At 49.3% G+C, this 25,119-nt stretch overlaps 1 protein-coding gene and 1 non-coding gene across 5 annotated transcripts in view; both read right to left on the reverse strand.

Annotated features, from left to right (window-relative positions):
- Positions 1-3,127: 3,127 nt before the first annotated feature.
- Positions 3,128-25,119, reverse strand: part of LRRC20 (leucine rich repeat containing 20) — a 75,993-nt gene continuing 54,001 nt past the window's right edge. For all 4 annotated transcript variants that reach the window (XM_070470767.1, XM_020877456.2, XM_070470766.1 and 1 more), the window contains one exon: positions 3,128-5,618. In XM_070470767.1, the coding sequence (XP_070326868.1) occupies positions 5,464-5,618 (155 nt within the window). In that variant the 3' untranslated portion in view covers positions 3,128-5,463. The remainder of the gene's footprint in view (positions 5,619-25,119) is intronic.
- TRNAQ-UUG (transfer RNA glutamine (anticodon UUG)) lies at positions 13,873-13,945 on the reverse strand. The gene has a single exon. It is a non-coding gene; the product is annotated as a tRNA-Gln (tRNA).

Here is a 25,119-nt window from a genome sequence, read left to right on the forward strand (position 1 = left end):
CTCCAAAGTAAGGCCTAGGGTCCAACACTGAATCTGGGGGAGACTGAGAACCGAACCCCTCTATGTGTGGTGATGGATGTTAACTAGACTTTCTGTGATGGTCATTTCACAGTTTATACACATAGGGAATCACTGTTAAGCACCTGAAACTAATATAATGTTATATGTCAGCTGTATTCTCAAGCAAAGCAGCCCTCTAGCCCCACACATCTTCCTGTCAACATCATTAAGTCTTTGTATCTTATCATATTCAACACAACAGTACTAATCCAGGAAATTCTTGCCCAGAGAGTAAAAGTTATAAATCACTGTATTGTTCATTCTAGGCAATCCCTGAAACCATCATTTAAAGGAACATCAAACTGCCTAACTCTTTAGTAAACAGCATCAAAAGAGAGCTTACAAGGACTCCACTGGCCATCCAGTGTTAAGAAACTGTATTCCCAATGCAGGGGGCACAGTTTCAATCCTTGGTCAGAAAACTAAGATCCCACATGTCACTAAGCACAGACAAAAAAAAAGAAAGAAAGAAAAAACTTACATCTTTTTTTCCTTTTAATAAATATTTCATTTTTTTTCACTTTTTTAAATTGAAGGATAATTGCTTTACAGAATTTTGTGGTTTTCTGTCACACATCAACAAGAATCAGCCACAGGTACACCCATGTCCCCTCCCTCCGGAACCTCCCATCTCCCTCTCATCCCACCCTTCTAGATCATCACAGAGCCCCTGTTTGAATTCCCTGAGTTATACAGCAAATTCCCACTATCTATTTTGCACATGGTATTGTAAATTTCCATGTTTCTCTCTCCATACATCTCACCCTCTTCCTCCTCCCCTCCCCGTGTCCTTAGGTCTGTTTTCTATGTCTGTTTCTCCATTGCTGCCCTGAAAATTAATTCACCAGTACCAACTTTCTAGATTCCATATATATGTGAGAACATATGATAGTTACATTTCTGACTTACTTTACTCTGTGTAATAGGCTTTAGGTTTGTCCACCTCATTAGAACTGACTTAAGTGTGTTCCTTTTTATGGCTAATACACCAGCTCGATGGACATGAGTTTGAGTAAACTCCGGGAGTTGGTGATGGACAGGGAGGCCTGGCGTGCTGTGATTCATGGGATCACAAAGAGCCGGACACGATTAAACGACTGAACTGAACTGAATATTCCATTGTGTATATGTACCACAGCTTCTTTATCCATTCATCTGTTGATGGACATCTATGTTGCTTTCATGTCCTAGCTATTGCAAATAGCACTGCAATGAACGTTGGGGTACATGTGTTTTTTTCAATTATGGTTTTCTCAGAGTATATATCTAGGAGTGGGATTGCTGGGTCATATGGTGATTTTATTCCTAGTTTTTTAAGGCATCTCCATACTGTCTTCCATAGTGGCTGTTTCAATTTACATTGATACAGCAATGCAAAAGGGTTCCCTTGTTCCACACCCTCTCCAGCATTTATTGTTTATAGACTTTTTGATGATGGCCATTCTGACTGGTACAGGGTGATATCTCATTGTAGTTTTGATTTGGATTTCTCTAATGAGTGATGTTGAGCATCTTTTCATGTGTTTGTTAGCCATCTGTATGTCTTCTTTGGAGAAATGTGTTTAGGTCTTTTTCCCACTTTTTGATTGGGTTGTTTGTTTTTCTGGTATTGAGTTGTATGAACCGCTTTATATTTTGGAAATTCTTGGTCAGTTTCTCTCATTCTGAGGGTTGTCTTTTCACCTTGTTCGTAGTTTCCTTTACTGTCCAAAAGCTTTTAAGTTTAATTAGGTTCCACTTGTTTATTCTTGTTTTTATTTCCATTACTCTAGGAGGTGGGTCATAGAAGATATTGCTTTGTCACTGAGTGTTCTAGGTTTTCCTCTAAGAGTTTTATAGTTTCTGATCTTGCATTTAAGTCTTTAAGAGCTTACATCTTAAGAATCTTTGAACTCCTCGCCTCAAAACGTCTCCTTGTCGTGTCCACCGATCCTAAACTCTATCACGATCTTTATGCTATCCTAGTCAAGGCATCCTTCCCTGCGCAGAAAGCCCCACCTGAAACCAGACTCGGAAATCTCCTTCTCATGACTGTACCCTCCCTACACTGGCACGCTGGGGAGGCATGGTAAAGATCTCCCTGACCCGGAGAAGAGCTGTTTCGGCTCTGTCTGGCCAACAGCTCTCAGCCTGTGATATTTTTGGTAAGCCAGCATTCAGCAAGAAGAAATGAAGTCGGGGGAGTCTTCTTTTTGACCTTTGGGGTGGGGTGCGTGGCAGCCTGAGTCCAGGCTGGTCCAAAAGACACAGCTATAGTGAAGCCCCCAGAACCACAGACAGAGTGAGTTCTAGAAAGTCTCTTGGGGATCCCTTTACAGCCCCTTCTCTTTACAGACAGCAAAGAGGGTTCAGAGAGAGGAAAGGAATTTGTCCAATGCACAGAACTCACTGCACTTGTTGGTAGATTAAATGAGTTAATATCCATCACGTGCTTAGACACTGCCTGGTGTGTCCTAAGCTCTATATGTGTTTGTGAAACAAAAGTGATGGCAAGGCTGGCCTAAAACTCAAGGCAAACTCGGGCTGATCTCCCAGATTTAGAAAACAAAAACTGACTTAAACCTTGAAGCCAGGAGCAGTTTCTCACGTGCATCAGAACTACTGGAGTTAAAGATTATTAAAGTGGCATGCTGGGCTCCATCTCCAGAGCATCTGATTCTGTAGCTGTGGGGTTGGGGTGAGATCTCTAACCAGCTCCCTGGCTGGTCCGAGACCTCTCCTTGAGAACTTTTGACCCTGAGAAACGAACCACTAAGGGTGCAATTTCTGGCATCAGTCAGGGAGAAACGGCAAGGCGGGGACAGTGGGCCCCTCATCCTTCTGCAGGTACCAGGTCCCCCAGACTGATGTTTAGACCTCTGCAGCTGCACAGAGTCAGGGCAGGCATCAACTCTGCCTGGCTGTGTCTCCGCCCATGGTGAATGTTCCAAGCCACACTCGGGTCAAGCAGCTTCACCCCGTAATTTCAACCAGAGGGGCAGCCCCCCCTCTTTGCCAATGGATGTGGTCACCACCCGGGCCACGTGAGATCTGTGCCGTGAGAATGAATCAAACAGCAACAGACAGATGAAACCAATGCATTCTTTATTGCAGACTGAAGCAAAGGGCTCACTCACACAGTGGGCTTTGATCTGGGGCCTTCTCTGACTGCCCAAGCTTTTCCAGCAGGCATGGGCAAACTCTCCAAGCAGAGTAGAAAACAGCTTCCAGAAGCCACCCTGTCTAAGGGCCTTAGGTGACAACCTGGGGAAGCAGTAGAAGTTACCCAGGAAGGCCAGGCAAAGCCAGCTTTCCTCTCCTGGCGGCTTTGGGTCAGTCCCTTCACTGGGAGCACCGCACAGCCTCTGGAAAGATAGAAGGGGCCCAGGGTCTCTGGGGGCTGGCTTAGAGGGGCATGAGCAGACTCAGACTCCACTGATGGTGCAGAGGGAGAGCCGAGAACCTTCACCCTCTTCTCTGAGAATGTCCCCAGGATCGCCCCAGGCCCCTGCTTGTGGAAATCAGCTCTTCTGAAATGCAGTTTCTGGTTCCAGAAGTCTAGAATAGGGCCTGGGATTCTGCATTTCTATTGAGCTTCCATGGATGCCAACTCTGCAGGCCCACAGACCACACTTGAGCTGCAAGGCTCTGGCTATACAGTGTCTTCCTGCATATCGGAAAAGTGCACCCCTTCTTTGACAAGGAAAAACCCCACTCCAGGACACAGTCTAGGGTATCCCAATCAGCCTGGGCTGGACTACAGGCTCACTCGTCCCCACCATCCACAGCTTAACTCCAAAGCCCTAAAAGATCCCATTTCGGCCTCCTCAACCTGAAAACACTCTCCCCCAGAGCTTCACCAACCAGGCCTTGAAAGATGAGCAGAGCAAACACTGATCATTCAGCAATGGGCCAACAGTGGCCCAATCAGTCAGCCTCTTGCTGAGACCGAAGGCCTGGGCAGGGGTGGGCCGTGGAGCCGGGGAGGAGGAATGGGTCTGGGAGCATTCTGAGAAAGGGTTAGTGCTCTGAGCAGTGGTCTGAGCTGTGAACAGCCTAACCGCAGGACGGGAAGAGGGCCACTAGTCTACAGATGTAGACTGGGTAGTCTGGCTTGCTGCAGACCCCTGAGGCCTCAGCTGTCTCCTGTAGACCAGGCCAGGTGGGCTCTGGGCTCTGAGTCTACTTGCTCCACAGATGAGAAGGTGGGAGGTAGATGTATCTGGGGATCATGGGGTCAGCAGCTGTCCAAACCACAGGTGTGGTCAGGAAGCCAGAGCCCAGGCCCCATGGAGGGACCAGTTGCCCGTTTGCTGGGTGCTGTCCCAGTGTTAGCGCTCAAAGTCCCACGTCCCAGGAAACCCCTCAGTCCCGGGCACACAGAGATGGCTGGTCACACAATTTCCTGGCCACACCCTAGACTCCAGATCGAGGGCCTAGAGATGACTAGGTCATCAGGGCTCTGGGTGGTGGCAGCCTGGGAACTGGTCACAAATCCAGGGGTCCATGGTGCCTTCTGCCCCCATGTGGACCAATGACAAGGCAGCCAGACAACTGTCTGAGGGCGACTGTGTTGAGCGTGGCACAGGTGCGAATGTCTGTGTTTCTCTCTGGGCCGTCATTCCTGCAGCAGGACTGATGCCAGGCAAACCCGGTCACCACGGGGGAGGGATGCAGCAGTCTGGACTTCCAGCCCCGCTGACTTCTTAGTCATGGGGAAGCACAGGGCCTACTCGATATGCCCCCGCTGGTCCCTGGGCCCCTACACAAACTTTCCCAGCGGTGCCTCAGCGCTGGGCCACACTCTGTCTGCAGCTTTCCCGTGACGCCTAGTTCCAGTTCGCGCCAATCCAGGGGCCCAGAGGGCTGAGGATGGGGCACAGTGGAGGGCCTCATCCAGGTCAGTCTTCAGGAGACAATAAATAGATGGAGGTTGTCTTCTGTCACTCTCAGGGCAGCTGCTGGCTCTCAGCACTAGAAACAAGACCTCAAACCCACAAGGGCCCAGAAAGTGCGCAGCAATGCTCGTCCATGGGCCCAGAAGGTACTGATGACTTGCAGGTAACTTGGAGGTATGTGTTCTGCCAAAAGCCTTCAAGGAGTCAAAAGGAGGCAAAAGCCCCTGCCATTGCCCCCTTTCTCAAATTGTAAGGCTCAGAGGACCTGCCCAGGTTTGCACAGAAGCTGAGTGCTGGTTGCCTGGGCTCCAAGCCCCTCCTCGCCTCCTCCATCCAGGTACTCCAGGGCCCACTACCGCTCTACGCTATCTACCTGGGACCGCGGCACCCTCCCACCGCGCGCTACTCAGCCCACCCGTCCCCAGCCCCCCAAGCTTGGCCTCACACAGGCCCATGGGACTCCCTCCCCTAGGGCGCCAGGCCAGGTGGCCTCCGTCCCTTGCTGGGTGGGCATGAGGAGGCAGGCCTAGGGTGGGGGCGCCCGGGCGCCCTCTGGAGACATAAGCATGTTGAACTTGATGAGTGGTGGGGCGATGACGCGCACCTCGGCGTTCAGCGGGTTGAAGCGCAGGTTGATGCAGTGCAAGGCAGGCATGGCAGCCAGCTTCTCCACGGGCACGTCTGTCAGGGAGAAGGGGACAAGTTAGGGGGTCAGGGACACGCGGGCAGAGAAGAAGGATGATGGGTTCATTCACTGTATGTGGGCTCAGCGCCTGGCACCCAGCCCCGTGTGAGGGGCCACTGGGACCCACCAGGGAGATATAACCACAGGCAGGAAAGCATCCTATTAAACACAGCATTACTACTTATCCCAGCCATGCTACTCCTGAGTGGGACTCACCAAACTGCAAACAGGCACTCAAAACACTTGTGTACATGTATTCACAGCAGCACTATTCACAATAGCCAGTGTCCACCAATGATGAATGGATAAACAAAAAGCAGTATAGACAAACCACGGACTATTAGCTTGACATAGGCTACAACACAGATGAACCTGAAAAACGTTATGCTGAATGAAAGAAGTCAGACGTTAAGAGATCACAAAGTACATGATTCTATTCTTATGAAATGTCCAGAACAAGCAAAACCACAGGGACAGAAAGTAGATTAGTGGTTGCTAGGGACTGGGGAAGGAAGGATTGGAGAGGGACTACTTAATCGGTGCAGGGCCTCCTTTGGGGTGATAAAGTATTTTGGAACTAGATAGAGTTGACAGTTGCAGAGCAGTGTGAATGTATCAAATGCCACTGAACTGTACATTTTAAAATGGCTAATTTTATCACATTTTCTTTAAAGCTATACTAAAACTTGGTAACATTTACAGTTCCTCACACCTAAACTTTAGGATCCCTCGGTCTCTGGTTCAAGTCTCAGGTCAGCCACATAACAGCTGTGTGCCTAAAGCAAATTACTAAATTTCATGTCAAATATACGGAAAAGACAGAAACTCTAATTTGAAAAGATACATGCACCATAATGTTCATAGTAGCACTATTTACAATAGCCAGGACATGCATGCAACTTAAGTGTCCATCAACAGAAGAATGGATAAAGAAGATGTGTGTGTGTGTGTGTGTATACATACATACATACATATATATATATGTATGTATGTATGTATGTATGTATATATGTATATATACACGATGGAATACTACTCAGCCATAAAAAAACAATGAAATAATGCCATTTGTAGCAACACTGATGGACCTAAAGAATAATATACTGAGTGAAGTAAGTCAGATAGAGACAAATACCATATATCATTTATGTGTGGAATCTAAAATATAATACAAATTAAGTTATTTACAAAACAGAAGCAGGCTCACAGACATGTAAAGCAATGCCTGGTTGTCCAAGGGGAAAGGCAGGATGCATGTGTGTGCTCAGTTGTGTTTGACTCTGCAGCCCCGTGAACTGTAGCCCGCTGGGCTCCTCTGTCCATGGGATTTTCCAGTCAAGAATACCAGAGTGGGTTGCCATTTCCTTCTTCGGGGGAATCTTCCTGACCCAGGGATCGAATCCAAGTCTCCTGTGTCTCCTGCATTGGCACTGGATTCTTTACCACCAAGCCACCTGGGACTCCCAAGGCAGAGTGGAGGAGTGATAAATTAGGAGTATGGGATTAACAGATCCACACCACTATATATAAAAAAATAATAAGGATTTACTGTATAGCATAGGAAACTATATTCAATATCTTATAATAATACATGTGGGTAAGAAACCTGAAAAAAGTATACATTATATTTGTATAGCTGAATCACTTCACTATATACCTAAAACTATACTTTAATTAAAAAATAATAAAATGAACTTCATATCAGGATAATAACAGTATATACCTCACATGGTTGTTTAAGCATGAATAAGAGAATATCTGTGCAGTGATTCCTCAGAGACACTGTGGGTTTGGCTCCAGCCCACTGCAACAAAGTGAATATCTCAACAAAGGGAGTCATCTAAATATTTTGGTTTCCCAGTGCATATAAAAGTTGTTACCCTACCTTGTAGTCTATTAAATATGCAATAGCATTATATCTAAAAATATATACATGTACCTTAATTTTAAAATACTTTATTGCTAAAATAAAATGTTCCCCATCATCTGAGCCTTCAGCAAGTCACAATCTTTTTGGGATAGTAACATCAAACATCACTGATCACAGGTTACAGGAGTTTGCTCTCCCTTTAGTACCCTGGGGTGACTGGCTCTGAGCTCCCTGGGGACTGGCTCTATCAATTAGACCAAGGGTCTAGTGCTGGAGACAGGAGAAATTCTTAACCTCCTAAGAGTAGAGTCTTTTCTTTGCCCTTGAATCCCCAGGGCTAAACACCATAGGTGGCATGTAGACACGGTGAGCACAAGAACATGTTCTGGGCAGCTGGCATGGAGTTACTAGGGTGGGTCATGGCCGGGAGATGGGTCCCAAGCAAGACTGGCTAGAGGGCTGCCAGGGGGCTCCGTTTGACAGACAAGAACCTACGTGATGGATGAGAGGACAGGAGCCATGAAGGAAGTGATGGGGAGGGACCCAGAGCCCAAGGCAATCATGGAGGCTCAGTTGGGAAAGAAGCAGAGATAAGGTGTTTCCAGATCACTAGGTTGTGAGCAGACACTGTTCCTGGGAGTGGAGGAAATGCAAGATCAACTGCTGTCAATGCCCACTCAGCTTCTGCTTTCTCTGGAGCACATCCGCATGCTAATGTCACATTACTCAGCTGCTAGCAGCCTGCTCCCCTATGCTCCTTACTGGGCGGGGGGGGGCTGCAGGAGGGGGAGCCAAAGGAAGGGGCTGCCTGTAGAATTCCTTGTCTCTCTTCATGCACAGTGAGCTCCCAAGTGCCCTACCAACAATGGTTGGGAAGAGAAGGACTAATGACTTGGAAGCTTCCTCTTCTCTGTATTGGCACACCAGCTTTGTAACAGCCAAGGCCGACAGCACAGCCAGCAGCTGGGCACGTGTGACAGACATCATTCCCTCTGCCCCTGATGGCCCAGATAAGAAAATCCTCTTGTCTTGGGCTCTTAAGAAGTCAGTTCATGGACCGCCCTGGTGGCACAGTGGATAAGAATCTGCCTGCCAAGGCAGGGGACACAAGTTCCATCTCTGGTCCAGAAAGATTCCATATGCCTTGGAGCAACCAAGCCCCATGCGCCAAAACTACTGAGCTTGTGCTCTAGAGCCCTCGAGCCGCAACTACTGAACCCCCGCACCCTAGAGCCTGTGCTCTGCAATAAGAGAAGCCATTGCAATGAGAATCTCATGCACTACAAGGAAGAGCAGCCCCCACTTACCACAAATAGCGAAAGCCCGCACACAGCAACGAAAGACATGGCGCAGCCAATAATAAATAAATAAATAAATTTCTTTTAAAAGTCAGGTCATCAGTGCAAGCTTGATGCATGAAGCAGGGCACTCAAAGCTGGTGCTCTGGGACAATACAGAAGGACGGGGTGGGGAGGGAGGTGGGGGGGCGTTCAGGATGGGGAGACACGCGCACTCGTGGATGATTCACGTCGATGTATAGCAATAATTACAACACTGTAAAGAAATTATCCTCCAATTAAAATTAATTAATTAATTATTTAAAAACTTGGGTCATTTCACAGAGTATTTACCATTCTATCCCAGGTGACACAGGAGATAATCAAGGCCCAGGGAGGTTAACACATTGTTATTCATAAAATAGGTCCCAGAAAAGAGGCTGATTCTGAGAACTGATATTTGAGGGCCTGCACTAGATGGTCCTTCATAGTGACCCATTTGGCAGATAGGGAAACTGAATCATAGAGTCTCTATGCTGACAACGATTCTCTGACTCTACTCTAGCTTCCCTCGATTTTTCATCTAGGCCTGACTTTTGCACTTCAGTGTTCATCTCTCATGTTCAATGTTAGCAAGAATTCTGCTAAGTTGGTTGAGCCAGAAAGTTTCACTCTCAATACCTAATCGGGTTCCCCACCATCTACCATACCCTAAGTGATGTCTGTTCACCCTGGCCTGCCTTCAAGCAAGAACTAGGGGTTGCTAAGGACTTCTCTCTCTCTGAACTATATGACTCCTCCATCCTGCAGCAAGGGAGGCCTGCGGGTTACAAAGTGGCCAGTGCTCCTGAGATGGGGAGGAGGGTCTCCCTGTGATGCCCCTGCCGAGGTTTGCTGGGCATGGCATGAAGACCTGCTGCAGCCCAGCCTTAGAGCAAATCTGCGTGACTCCAGGCCTAGAGAGAGCAGCCCTCCCTGAGTTTTCAGTGCTCCCTGAGCTCTCAGCCTGTCATTTCCAAGTACCACCCACGGAGTTGGCCTCTTCAGAGTCTTCAGTGTTCTCCAAATGGCTCTGCTGGAGGAGACTGATAGCGTGGAATTATGTGTATTTCTTTCCCCTGGTTTAACCATGAAGGTCATTTGAGCAGCTTAGAGGAAGAAGCAATGGGGCCAACAGACTGCGTTAAAGCTGGCAGAATCAACAACTGGCCTAGCCAAGCTAGCAAACAATAAGCCCAAGAGGCAAATGGAGAGTTTCTAGATAAAGCACAAAGGAGAACATTCAGTCTCCAAGCATCCTAAGAAGAGAGGGAAGTGGCTGGATGGTGAAGGGGAGGATATGAAATGATCTGCATTTTGTGGATGGTAAAACTTAGGCTTAGAGAGGTTACATAAGCTCCCTAGGGCTACATGGTACATTGACATCATGCTGCTAACAGAAGCCAGATCTTTGGACTTTGGCACACCTGGAGAGGAAGAAGAGCCCCAGCCCACCCCTCCCATGGGGCATACCCTCACCCCCATTCACTGAGTCTTGTGGATCCTCATATTCCAGTTTAAAGGCCCCCTCCTCTGTCTCTCCCTCTGGTCCCCATCCAAACTCCCGTACCACTTTATAGGAGAGCATGTCTTACATCACACTCTGGGACTATGTTCATGCTGTAAGTACAGCACCTGGCACAGTGCCCACAGGTGCTCAATAGCTATTTGTTGGATGAATGAATGAACAAATAAATGAATGAACGTTTTACCTCCTGAACTAGATCATAAGTTCCTTCAGGCTCAAAACCAACCTGAGCTGGGCACACAGTGGACCCACCATCAACACCATTTGATTAAACAACTCTAACTTCAGTACTTTCAAGAGTTGGGACCCTTCCTCTAACCTGACCCACTCTGGGCACTTTTGCTAGTCAGGGCCAGGCCTCTGTGGGCCAAGGTTGTGATAGGTTACTAGTTCTTTAGCACAATAATCCAATTTGGAAAATGAGAAAATATTGATGAGCAGAAATAAAATCACCCATGTTCCACCATGTAGAACCAATTACTTAATGTGAGATATATGGTCTTACCAACTTTTTTATACTTGTATGTGTGTGTATGTATGTGTGTTCACAACTATGTTTTAACAGTGGCCTCCTAGACACTATGCCATAACATAGTTTTTCTTGATGACACATTGTAAACATCTTTTCAGGTTACAAATCAGTGACAGTATTATGGCCGCTTGGTGGTCCAAAGAATGGAGCAATCATGCTTTGGCTCATGTTTCTACTGTTAAAGACATTCAGGTTGTTTCCAACTTTCATTATTCCAGAAAATGAGAGATGACTCCAACCCTCTTTCCACCACAGACAGCCCTCCCAGACTCCTGCTTGTGTCTGTGGAAGCTTAAAATAATCAATAATAGCAGCATCAGAATGGACAGTGTTTAGAGAAAATTACTTCTCCAAGGTTAGCTTGAATTCTCTTCGCTAATCATTGGCACTATTGACTGGAAAACTTGTTTCATGCCAGGGGCACAAGCTAGATGCAAGATGATAAAAATGATCCCTCCACAGCATGATTCTTCATACATGTGGCACTTCTGGTCTAAAAGGATGCTGACAGGAGAAGGAGTCTGGGCCCAGGGAAGTGGCAAGTGTTACTGAGTGAGCTCCAGAAGTCACAGCAGAGGCCAGTGGGACTTCTGATTTCCACTTCGGGTGGAGCTGAGGCCCTCTGGTCCCTTCCAGAATTGGGATCAGAGGCTCCCCAGCCTGGTGGCCTAGGGCTCCAGTCCACCAGTTTTCTTGGCAGCTTAGACACAAATCATGGTGCCCTGTGGGCTGCCCAGGCTGGATCAACACTGTAAGCAACACTTACACATGGCTGGCAGTCTCACTTCTCATCCAGAAGATAACCCTTCCAGCCAGAATGCCTGAATTTTCAGGATTTTTTTCAGCATCTCTGCCTCAATCCCCAAGGAATCCCCAGCAGTGAGTATGGAGCCTGATGCCTCCTTCAGTGGGACCTGGGATGCTGGGTAAAGATGCAGGGCGGCACCCCAGTCCTGGGCTTTAGGCTCATGGGCAGCACATGGGGGCTATCTTAGTCTCCCCGGGGTGGGGGTGGGGGGCTGCAGGAACATTCATGCTGGAGAATCCAGGCTGGCCTGGCAGCCAGAGCCAACCCCACACCTCAGCCCTGACACAGCTCCTGGTGCCTGGAGCCTGCAACAACTACGATCAAGGATACCGAGCTTCCAGCCCCTCTTGAAATGCCACAGGACACAAGCAGGCAAACTATGGTAGACTGGTGGGACAGAGAATCGTGCCTGTAACAAGGAGGGACACTGACAGCCAGGGCTGTCCCTTCAGAAGACCGGGCGGGGGCCGCGACTGAGCCTCCTCTGCCCCACAGCACGCTGGGCGGAGCCCTGGGTGTGTGGGGCGGCCGTGGCACAGGGAGAAGGCTGAAGCTGCCCCGTGCTCAGGAGGCACAGGTGACACCGCACGCACCCGCCAGTCCTGCAGGCCGAGTCCCTCGGGGAGGCTGTGTGTGGGCAGCTCTAAGCCCTCTGGTGAAGACAGGCCATCTGCAGGAGAGGACGGGGCAGAGATTCGGGCCCTGACCTCAGACCTGCCACTTGGAGTTGTGCAACCTCAGGTGGGCCCCTAACCTCTCTGAACCCCAACCTCTCATCTTTAAATGGTCCTTTGCCTCATGAGGCTACAGAGGCCCACAGAACGAACCAGATGGTGCTCCCCAAGAAGGTGCAGACAGCATGGTGGGCAACCCTATCAACAGGATGGGGAGCACAGTGTTTTAAGGAATCCACCAATGAACCTTGAGACAATATGTTTCCCTAAGGGCAGGGTTCCGGGGAAAGAAAAACACAGAAGGAGAAAAGCCCCACTGTGATTCCCTCCTCATCACAGGCTGGCCAGCAAGGTGAGCCCGTGGGCTTCTAGTGCGGCTGCCTGCCAGAGGCACTCCCCAGCCCAGATCTGATATGCAGTCAAAGCCAGGTCATAATGATTCTCTTCAGAAATAACACAGTTGGGACTTCCCTGGAGAACTAGTGGTCAAGACTCTGTCCTCCCAATGCAGGGGGCATGGGTTCAATCCCTGGTCAGGAAACTAAGATCCCACATGCCAGAGACTGTGTCCAAAATAAATAAATAAGAAATTAAAAATAAAGAAATAACATAGTCCTATTTCTGGCTGCTCTGGAGACAGCCAAGTAGGTAACTCAGATTGCCTGGCCCAAGCCTGGCAATTTGTCTTCCAGGTCAGATTTCCCCTTTTGCTCTCCTGTGTCCCTCCCCCTCCCCACTGAAGTCCCAGCACCCACTCACCCCCACCTCTCTGCTCCTCCAACTGTTTCAGTTAGAAGCTCTGGGAGGGCCTCAGGAAACAACGGCAGTTTTGCTGTGACCTCCCATTAAGTGTTTGCCGGTCCCTCCCTTGTAGCTGGAGGATGGAGGACAAGAGCCGCCTCATCTGCTGTGTGTACAGCAAGAGTCTGGAAGTGAGGAGTGAAGGACAGGTGGGATGGAAAAGGAATGGCCTCCTGAAAGCTCCTCTCCCAGGTGGGGGCGGATGTGTGAATGGCTCTTTTGTGGCTCCTTTGTAAATCCTCTCCATGGTCTGAACATAAGTTCACTGCTACCAACTTTACAACTCTTTCTGATCAGACTTAAGATCATTGTCAGCGAAATCAGACCTCCTTTACAAACTGGAAAAATAAGAAGAAACGCTTTTAAGATAAGCACTAGGTGGGAATGAGTAAGGGAGGGCCTCACCAGGGAAACCAGCTTCTAGAAAACAAAATGAGTTACAGGTGGTGGTGGAGGCGAAGTGGGAGGGGTGGGAGGGCACCAACGAGGAAGTAATGTGCTGGCTAAGGTTTAACACTCCACTTCCCGGAGGGAAACAGCCCTGATTTGTGCCAAGGTTTTCTTTTTCTTTTTTTTTTGGTTGTACTACACAGTGGGATGGCAACCCAGCACGGTGTTCTTGCCTGGAGAATTCCATGGACAGAGGAGCCTGGCAGGCTACATACGGTCTGACTCAAAGAGTCAGACACGACTGAGAGACTAACACACAGTGGGAACTTAGTTCCCTGACTAGGGATTGAACCCAGGCCCTCAGCAGTCAAAGCCCTGAATCCTAACCACTGGACCACCAGGGAATTCCCAGCATGTGCCAATTTTTTCATGGTATAAATATTCCTACCATGGTCAATTTCAAGCTACCAAGCTGAGGTCATTGAACTTGAGTGAGCATGTCCAGTACTGGGGAGCCAAGTCAAGTGGCCCACCCAGGCAGGACCACAGGCTCCCGAGCACATGGGGCCAGAACTCAGGCCCATTCCTGTCTGCTCACACTATGATTCTTTCGAATAAACTTGAACTCTGGGAACTGGCCCATAGTTTTGCTATCTATATGTTCTCAGTTGCCTTTGGTTCATTTATAAATGAAAACGCTAGGTGTGCGACAAGGAAATCAGGAGGGGCAGTTTGTGGGACAGCAGAGCACCATGCCCAGGGTCCAGTAGGGTCAGCGGGAAAAGAGGCCAAGAGGCAAGTCCACAGAGCTCACCTCTGTCACCCTCCCAGCCAACTGTCAGCTCTCACGGCTGGGCTGATTGCTCTTCCCAGCCTGATGTAGCTAAGCATGCGCGTGCACACACACATACAACAGACATAGGGAGGAGAAGGAAGGAGGTTACAGGGTATGTTGTTGGAAGGTTCTGGTTTAGCTCAGTGATTCTACCTTGTCTGCACATTGGAATCACTGGGGAGCTTAAAAAAAAAAATCATCAAGCCCCAAACCCTCCATCAGAGATTCTGACTTAACTGGCATGGGGTATGGCCTGGACACAGGTATTTCGAAATCTCCCAGATGATTTGAATGCAGAGCTAGTTTGAATACCACTGGTCTTCCCGGTGAAGCTTAATGAGAGAGTCTGGTGAAAACACTCATCTAGCACTTCCATCCTAGGACACTGCCCATCTGCTGCACTGTGTGGGGCGGAGCCGTCAACAGCCAGACTGATTGCCTGAATTCATGGCTTAGGAAATCCTGCCTCGTTACCTTATCCCCATTCTCTCCACCCCAAGGGAATTTCCCTCCAACCAAAGTTGTGTGCTGCAGCCATAATTTTCCTGTGGCTTTCAATCTCCCTCCAGCTATAGTCCCTCTTCTTATGCAAAGCACTGTCCTCAATAGCTGGGTTTCTGGAGACAGACTGTCTGGGCTGGGATCCTGGTTTTGTCCAGGCAGCATGACCTTGGCCAAGTTACTTAACTTCCCTGAGCCATGGTTTCCTCACCCGGAGAGAATGATAGTACCTGCCTCATAAGGGAAAAATTGAAGGCAAAAGAAGAAGACTGCAGAAGAGGATGAAATGGTTAAATAGCATCACTGATTTGATGGACACGAATGTGAGGGAACTCCGGGAGATAATGAAGGACAGCGGAGACTGGCGTGCTGCAGTCCACGGGGTTGCAAAGAGTCAGACATGACCTAGCAACTAAACAACAACAACATAAGGCTGTCACCCACGTTAAACAAAAGCACACTTGAAAATGCTTAGAGAGGATCCAGATGTGAAGTAAACAGTTACTAAGTATCAGCCAGGGTAACAGACATGCCACGAGCCTGCGAGAACAGGGAGCGTGCTTTGTCCATCTCCATCTCCAGCACAATGCCAAGTGCAGAGCAAGCTGCCCAGTCAAAAAACAGCTGGTGAATGAACATTTCCCCATTGCCTAAGTCTGTGTTTGTGCCCCTGGGAGCCTCTTACTCCCTGAATAAGATCCTTGCAAGGCTGAGTTCTGCGAGTCAGAGCGTCTGGGCTGCTCTCCAGCACTCTGGACAGAGACAGGGACAGACCGTCTCTTAGACCGGCTTGTCTAAGGCAGCACGGAAGTGCTTTGTTTTAAGCAAATGTCAGAGAACTTTTCTTGCTCTTCTCTTGTGTGCTACCGACAGAGCATTATGAGCATCCTGGATAATTGGAGGTTCTGGGTAATCAAGGTTTTACCACTCACTGGTTGGCACAGAGGATGCCATTTGGACAGAGACCAGGTGTATGAAAGGTGTTCTGTCCAGAGGCTTGGCTTGCTAGTTCCCTCCAGGCAGACACACATGTGCAGGAGCTGCAACAAGAGCTTTCCTCCCCTCCACGCCTGGAAGCCAAGTCTAATTAATGTTGAAGACTGTTTGTTTACTCTGAGCTTCTCCCTCAAGAGGCTCCACAGCCAGCAAGCACTCCTACACTGTGTCTAACGATGGCTTCACGATCGATGCATGCACTGACTTCTCACTGACCATGGGGTACGCGGCAGCACTCTGCTGGTGCTGAACAAGGACATACTGGGCAGAGGGCATGAGTCCACTGTGCCATACAGACAGCTGCCACCTTGGAGGGTGAATTCTCTTCTCCCGGGCCCTGTAACACTTAGTGCCTGGTGGAAGGGGTAGGGCAAGGCTCAGACTGTTGTATGCTCGGGGGAGGGGGGGGATTCAAACCCAGTGCCTAGGAGTCCCCTCAGACAGGCTTAGAGCCCAAGATCCAGGGGTAGGAGGACAGTGTCAGGGATTTGACATTGTCTTCCCAGACCTTCTCTGCTTTGACACGTCTTAGGGGTTAGTAGGGCTTCCCTGGTAGCTCAGACAGTAAAGAATTCGCCTGCAAAGCAGGAGACCCAGGTTCGACCCCTGGGTTAGAAAGAGCCTCTGGAGAAGGGAATGACCACCTACTCCAGTATTCCTGCCTATAGAATTCCATGGGTAGAGAAGCCTGGCAGGCCAAAGTTCATAGGGTTGCAGAGTCTAACACAATCAAGCGGCTAACACACACACACATGCACAAGTTAACAGCCTTCTCTGGCAGGCAGGAAGCTACAGGAAATGTGCTTGCCAATTGGCCCCTTGTTAATAGCAGCTAAAAGCCCATGTAGTGTGACTCCTTGCAGGGAGAGCTCCCTTCCCTGCCACCATAGGCATCGTGCCAGGGCTGAGCAAGACCAGTGTAGGAAAACTCTCCCCTTGTGACCTGGCCAACAGCATACTGGTGCTACCAGACATGTGGCACCTGTACATGCTTCTCTGGGCACCATCCACACCCTCCACGCCCAGCACATGTAGACCAGGCAAGCTCTGGAACGGAACACCAAAGACAATGTGGGCCCAGGAATGCCAAAGACCTGGGTTCAAATCCTGCCTCCACCACACACCCCTGTGCAATCTGTTTAATTTCTCTGAGTCTGTCTCTTAAATGTCAAGTGAAGGTAACACCTCCTATCCAGAAGAGAGGCCTGAGCAAATTAAATGAGAATTACAGAAGAGCAGTGTCAAGCAGCCATGGCTGTTAGATTTTGAAATCGGTGCGATTTTATCTTTTCAGATCAAATAGAACATTACTTCCACTTCTGCTTTTCTAGGGTTTCCTCTATTTAAAAACTATTTCCTGGGCTCTTATGAAAGAAGTCTCCTCCTGTCCCCCCAGGGGCACAGAAAGGCTGTGCTTCGGAACAAGAGGACTGGGTCCCACTCACTCCTGCTCCCCAGGAAGCCCTTCCCTACTCAGCCGCTACGTGGCCCTCTCACTTAGCACTTGGTACTCAGTGCTAGTGGCTCATCTCCCCGCCCCCTCGAGAGTTTCTAGAACAAACAAACAGAGCCTGCAGAACCTCCCACTGAGGGGCAGCATGGTAGAGCCCCAAAGTGAAATAAAGCCACACCTCTCTGCTCCTGTGATGCTGATCAACTCATTCTGTGAAACAGGGTGAGGCTGGCATACTGACATCAACGCAGTGGGAGGGCAATCCTGAGGCCCTAGTGGGCACCTGTTCCCCAGGCTAAGGGAGGACACCCTGGAGACTTTCATCTATTGATGGAGACCAGAGTGAAGCTGTGGTTCCCTGCAGGGATCTGCCTCTTCCCCCCGCCACCTTCCCAGAGGAGGGAGAAGTTACTGCGACAGAGGGCCTGGGCCCCCAGAGATACATTGGGTCATGGCAGGCGTGCAGGTGTTCCCTTGGGCCAGGAGTGCTCCCTCCAAGTCTCCACAGTGCCCCCCACCCATTGTCATCCTTGTATCCCAGGGGATGAGGGTCCTGTACTTTGTGGAAACCTTATGTTTGAGGGCTGGCGCCATGGCCCAGATAAACTATGATGAAGACTGGGAGTCAAGGGTGGAGGTTGTGAAGCATGAAAGGAAGAACCAGTTGCAATAGATGATTTAGAAAGCAGAGTGGGCTGTACTAGGCACTAGCTGGATGGATGTGAGGAAAGGAGAGAATGATAGACATCAGTTGCACAGATTCTCGATCAACACACCACTGCCTCGCCCAGGGCACGTGTTAGAAAGGCAGATTCCTGGGTCCCATCCACACAAAATCTGATGTGGTGGGTCTGAGAGGAGACCCAGGAGCCTTCCTTTTTAACAAGCGCTCCAGAGGGATCCAAATGGGGATCTGTGGCAGGTACCCTGAGGAATTCCATGAGGCTCAAGGAGCACTATGCTTGGGAGGAGGGCCGGGCCAATTAGCAGGCACTGGGGGCTTTAGGAAAAAGGTCCTGCTGTGCACAGAAGACATCTGGGTGTCTTTCTCAGGTGCAGATCATGATTCAGGAGGTTGGAGGTGAAGCCTGTGTGTGCTCAGTCACCAGTCACGGCCAACCCTCTGCAACCCCATGGACTGTAGCCCACCAGGCTCCTCTGTCCATGGAATTCTCCAGGTAAGAATCCTGGAGTATGTTGCCATGCCCTCCTCCAGGGGATCTTTCTGACCCAGGGATCGAGCTCACGTTTTCTCCTGCATTGCATCTCCTGCAGATTCTTTACAAACTGAGCCACACCCAAAAGAAAGTGTTAGTCACTCAGCTTTGTCTGACTCTTTACAACCCTTTGACTGTAGCCCACCAGGCTCCTCTGTCCATGGTTCTGAATTTCTAACAGATGAAGCTCACCCTGCCGCTGGGTGACACTTGGAGAAGCCAGAGCCTCGACAGGGGTTCTCGAACTTCAGCATGCATATGCATCATTTGGGGGCAGGGTCAGAGATTATTCATATAAATTTCCAGGGAGTTCCCTGGTGGTCTGTCGATATTCAGGCGCTCAGTTGTGTCTGACTCTTTGTGAGCCCTTCACCAACTCCCGGAGCTTGCTCAAACTCATGTCAATTGAATTGGTGATGCCATCTAACCATCTTATCCTCTGTTGTCCCCTTCTCCTCCTGCTTTCAGTCTTTCCCAGCACTGGGGTCTTTTCCAATAAGTCAGCTCTCCACATCAGGTGGTGGTCTAGTGGTTAGGATTTAACACTTTCACTGCCGTGGCCTGTGTTCAATCCCTGGTCGGGGAAATGAGATCCCACAAGCCACGTGGCAAGGTCAAAATAAGAAAACAAAACCATTTGCTGTCCACTTCCCTCCCCCAGTTTCTGATTGAGGATGTCTGGGGAGGGGTCTAAAAATATGTATTTCTATCAAGTTCTAAGGTGATGCTGCTGGTCCTGGGACCACCCCCAACCCCATCAACTCAGAACTGTTGGCTTCAACAGTAAGAAGTGAAACTGTATTGGGCAGAATTAAGTAAATGCAGCCCAAAGCATCTCTGTGTAATACAGATACAGATGTATCCTGCTATCCAAAAGCAGAGAGTTCACATAAAAGCTTTTGTAAGCAGAAATGGTACAAAGTGAAGAAGCAATCACATTAGGACATATCTTGTTTCCCTGATAGCTCAGCTGGTAAAGAATCTGCCTGCAATGCAGGAGACCCCAGTTTGATTCCTGGGTTGGGAAGATCTGCTGGAGAAGGGAAAGGCTACCCACTCCAGTATTTTGGGGCTTCCCATGTGGCTCAGCTGGTAAAGACTCCATCTGCAATGCAGGAGATCTAGGTTCAATTTCTGGGTTGGGAAGATCTCCTGGAGAAAGGAAAGGCTACCTTCTCCAGTTTTCTGGCCTGGAGAATTCCATGGACTATAGTCCACGGGGTTGCAAAGAGTCAGACACAACTGAGTGACTTTCACTTTCACTTACTAACAGACACACAAAATAAATGGAGATGAAGCACAGATGCCCACAGACACAATTCAAAGCAATGGCGGCTTGATGCTGAGTGGGGATCCCGGGAAGAAGCTTGGCGGGGCCACTCTCCCTGCTCAAGATAGGAGCTTCCTCTATTAACACTTGCTGCAAAATGAATGCTGAATGCTGTTTGCACTTTTCCTAGTTTTTCATAAAAGTGAAAATCCTCTTCAGATTTCTTTGACTAGTGAAATCAAAGTGAAGTGAAGTGAAGAGGTGTAAAGAAAACCTTCAAAAAACCAAGGGTAGCTATGCTTTTCCTTTTACAAGTACCATTGCTCTATTTGTTAAACTCTTAGCAAGATTTTCTTTTCCTATGATCTCTTGCTCTCTCTGGAACAGTGAATGCATCAGGTTTAAAAAAAAAAAAAAAAACAGTGAATTGAGGGTGACAAAAAGTGAAATTCTAGCTTAGCAAAAACAGTCTCCTACTTAGCAAAACGAAGGTTCTTCAATACTTGGTTTCCCCTCACCCCTGACACGCTCTAGGGCCATGCTGAACTGCTCTGAAGCATCAAGTACTTCCAAGTTCTTCGGCGTGAACACTGCTTCAGCACCCACCTTCAAGCCCTCTGTTACGGCTGCTGGGGTAAAGCACTGACGCCCTGGCTTTCATAGGATGAGTGACCCATCTTCTCCTGTGTCAGCATTCACAGTCAGACTAAATGCTTCCACCTCCTCCAAAGCTTTCCCAGGGCTCTCTTGGGAACCCACCTCACAAGGATAGATGGATGGCCACCCTCAGCCCTTCCAACCATGTCTGGTCTTTTTTTGGCTGTGACAAAAGACATGCAGGATCTTAGCTCCTGACCAGGGATCGAACTCATGCCCCCTGCAGTGGAAGCATGGAGTCGTAACCACGAGACCACCAGGGAAGTCCCCCGACCATGTCTTATCTAGCAGTTTACTCTCCACTTCCACTCAGACCTCCCCTACTGTCTGTAAGCTGCTTGAGGTCAGGATCTGTATCTCTTTCATCTCTGTAGCCCCTACCTCTGCAGAGCCTCTCTCTCCCCAAGCAGTCTTGTTTATACACACTCAGAAGTTTCCATATACCTCTTTCTGGTTTGGAAAATATAAGGACCATCCCCCCTCCCAAAAAAAAGTACCATCCCATATCCCAGAAACCTGTGATGCACTGTTATTGGAATAAACACTCTAAGCTACAAACCCTTTTCTCTCTCTCAGGAGTGCCTGGAGGAAACCACCATGTCCTCGCAGGCCTGTCTCCAAGGACCCAGGAAGCCTCCCATCTGGATGGGGGCACTTGTGATGTGTGTGCTGGGAGCCAGCGAGTGGGGGAGGGAGAGTCCTGTCACTTTCACCACTTCCTGTTCATCTGCACCAGGCCCGGACCTGCACTTGGGGGGTTAGGACAGAGGCAGGGAAAATGGTAAGACCAAAGGCAGGACTTCTGGACTATGAGCTCAGGCCATGCAGGGTGTGTGAGGTAAGGTGGGATGGGGTAGAGGGTCAGGTAGCATTGAACCTACCATCTACCTGGCTCCATACTCAGGTAAGAGGAGAGCTGAGATCGTCCCCTCAGCTGGGGCCCCACAGCCCATCCTCACACCACTCCCAACAACTAGTCGCCAGGAGGATGCAGTGGTGGTGACCAAGATGGACAGAGATGCGGGTGGAGATGGGAGGAGGGAAGAATGTAGCATAGTTGAGGGAGGAGAGCTGAAGGACAGGGAGCTAGGCCAGCTGAGCACAGACCCCAAGTCACTGTGGGACAACTCAGAGAAGCAGCTTTTGTTATTTTCTCATCATGACTCACAGCAAGAAATACATTTTAGGACTTCCGGTGGTCTAGGGGTTAGGACTCCACGCTTCCACTGCAGGGGGTACAGGTTTGATCCTTGGTCAGGGAACTAAGATCCCACAAGCCTCGTGGAGTGGCCAAAAAAAAAAAAAAAGAAATACATTCTACATCATGACCCAGTACCTATATTTATGCAGGCATATAGAAAAACTGAAATAAAGTCACAAAGTGGTTGTGTATCATGCTACAGGTGAGGTACCCTGGCACATGCTGGTCTCACAGCTTACTAGTGGGTCACAGCTGGCAACTTGAAACAACTGGCCCTATTCAGTATCAGTCATTTCAGAGAGCCTTTGAGACTTGGGATTCCTGCTCTGCACTGTGCTCCCAACCAGCTGCAAGTTGGCTGCATGCAGACACCGCACTCACGCTGGCTCTGGACATGACAGGACTTGAAGGCCAAGTCACACACAAACCAGAGGACTGTCTGTAGGAGGCAGCAGCAATGAGGCCTCCACGTGCCACCCAGATCCTCAACCTGAGGGCCTCCTGCTACCAGTGAACACCAAGGATGAGCATCCGCCCATCACCCGCAGTTGAACCAGAAAGCAGAGGGCAATGTCCCTGCCTCTCTCAGCTGGCATACACTGATGAGGCCCTGTGTCTTCTCCCCTCCATGGACCTGAGCCGAGCCTCTCTCCGCATCACAGCCCAGAGAGTGCTGGCCAGTGGCACTCTGCCACTGCTAGGGGCTTCCCTGGTGGTCCAGTGGCTAAGATTCGGTGCTCCCAATGCAGGGGGGCCTGGGTTCGATCCCTGGTCAGGGAACTAGATCCTGCATGCCGCAACTAAGAGTTCACAAGCTGCAAATAAAGTCTTAGCATGCCCTGTCTGGAGATCCCACACACTGCAATGAAGATTGAAGATGCTGCGTGCTGCGGGTGAGACCCGGCGCAGTCAAATAAATAAATGGAAAAATAAATAAATATTAAAAATTTTTAAAAAGATGATGTCACTGCTCTTGGAAGCTTCCAGGCCTTCCTGAGGCTGGGCCAGAGGCATCTTTTGAAGAGGTCCCTTCAGATGCACCTGGAGCTTGTTTCAGAGCTGCTTGTTCTTTACTTACTGAATTAAAGCTTTAAGGAGATTCATGCACCTCCAATTTATTGCTTTAGAAAACATTTTTTTGAAAATCTTCCAATCCCCTCTGAGAGCTCTGAGGGGAAAAATAAGCCAAACTGAAGACATCCTAAGTTCCTTTCACAATTATCCCAATGAGCTCCTGCGGGAGATTGTCTACAACCAGCCAACAGTGCAAAGCTATTTTCATAATGAAGGAGCATGCAGCCCTCACCTACTTCACTGTGATTACAGCCCTCCTCCCTCCAACCTGGGCTGTAAAGGCTGTGGCCTGGTCTTGCACTGGTCTGGGAGTCAGGAAACCATCCAAGTAACTAGGATGGGCTGGAGAGAGGTAGAACGTAGAAGTAAGGAGATTCCAGCAAGGAACCAGCACTGCCCCTCTCTACCCATGTGCCCCTCTCTCCATCTGGTGTGGGGAGAACACCCAGGGCATCCCACAGTGGAGCAGTCCTGGGATCAGCCAAGCATCTCTAGGAGCCATTGGGCACTTGGGGAAAACTTGCAGGCAAGGGCATTCCCCAGTGTCCCCATGACCCCCAGGCCTGGGCAGCAGGAGACTGTCACAGACTGAACTGACTGGGAAACATAGCCCAGTGGCTGAAGTCCCTGTTACCTGGCCAGGTGTGCAATAGACACTTGACCATGAAGGCCGGGGGGATCTTAGTGCCTCAGTTTCTACATCTATCAAATGGGATGATCACCCTCTTGTCTTGGGCCTGCACATGAGCATTCTTGGTAAACTGCAAGATGCTTCCATGTGCAGAGTTATTACTGTCACCCTGTAGAAAGGAAGAGATATGTGTACAAAAGAATAAGCTAAAACAGCTGATCTAGGTTCTGGGAGCTGTTGCTGCTAAGGAATGTTGTCAGCCTTGCTGGAGGGAGGAAGATTAGGGGATCTGTCACCCTGTACTTCTCATTTTGGGGGAGTCACTCCTTATACTACAGCCAGAAGAGATGCCCACTCACCCTGCTCTTCCGCTTGAGGAAAAGCCACCTTCTGGGGCAAGGGTTTGGGGAGGGTCGGAGAACCACCACGTGAAAGCGGAGAAGAAGCTTAGAGAAAGGATGCGAGTCTTTCAAAGATACAGTCAGGAAGTGAGGAAGCCATTGGCCAATACTTATCCTGACCTGCCTGCCTGCAGCTACCCACCCAGCTCTGGTCTTGACATTAGCCCAAACAAGTAGCCCTTTCTTGGTTACTGCCCCACTTGGAAAAGCAGAAGACATCAGGAATGCCTCGAAAAGCAAAAGGCAGCAGAAGAAGGGCCCAGCAAGGAGGGCCTGGCCAAGAATGAAGAGCTCAGGGCAAGACCCCAGTGATCTGGAAAGTAAAAGTCGTTCAGTCATGTCTGACTCTGCGATTCCCTGGACTATACAGTTCAGTTCTGTCACTTAGTCATGTCCAACTCTTTGCGACCCCTTGCACTGCAGCACACCAGGCTTCCCTGTCTATCACCAACTCCCAGAGTTTGTTCAAACTTATGTCCATTGAGTAGGTGATGCCATCCAACCATCTCATCCTCTGTCTTCCCCTTCTCCTCCTACCTTCAATCTTTCCCAGCATCAGGGTCTTTTCCAATGAGTCAGTTCTTCGAATCAGGTGGCCAAAGTATTGGAGTTTCAGCTTCAACATCAGTCCTTCCAATGAATATTCAGGACTGATTTCCTTTAGGATGGACTGATTTGATCTCCTTGCAGTCCAAGGGACTCTCAAAAGTCTTCTCCAACACCACTGTTTAAAAGCATCAATTCTTCAGTGCTCAGCTTTCTGTAAAGTCCAACTCTCACATCCGTACATGACTACTGAAAAAACCATAGCTTTGACTAGACGGATCTTTGTCAGCAAAGTAATGTCTCCACAGTCCATGGGATTCTCCAAGTCTGAATACTGGAGTGGGTGGCCTTTCCCTTCTCCAGGGGATTTTCCTAACCCAGGGATCGAACCCAGGTCTCCCACACTGCAGGTATTTCAGTTCGATTCTTTACCAGCTGAGCCACCAGGGAATCCCAAGAATACTTGAGTGGGTAGCCTATCCCTTCTTCAGAGGATCTTCCCAACCCAGGAAATTGAACCAGGGTCTCCTGAATTGCAGGCGGATTCTTTACCAACTGAGCTATGAGGGAAGCCCTAGGTGGTCAGGAGCTATACAGTAAACAGGCACTTCTGTTTAAAGATAGCACAAGGGCCCAAGAGGCCAGGGGGTGCCAACCCAGGGGCCAGCCATTCAGTGATCCTGGTCTTGGGATGGCAGGTCTGAACCACAGCCCACCCCTAGGGCCTTCCCAGAGGCCAGACAAGGGAAGCCCTCTCCAGGCATAGGGCTGAGTTTTAGAATCATGTACTCTTACC

This window comes from Odocoileus virginianus, chromosome 7, assembly GCF_023699985.2.
Source record: "Odocoileus virginianus isolate 20LAN1187 ecotype Illinois chromosome 7, Ovbor_1.2, whole genome shotgun sequence".
Classification (NCBI taxonomy): domain Eukaryota; kingdom Metazoa; phylum Chordata; class Mammalia; order Artiodactyla; family Cervidae; genus Odocoileus; species Odocoileus virginianus.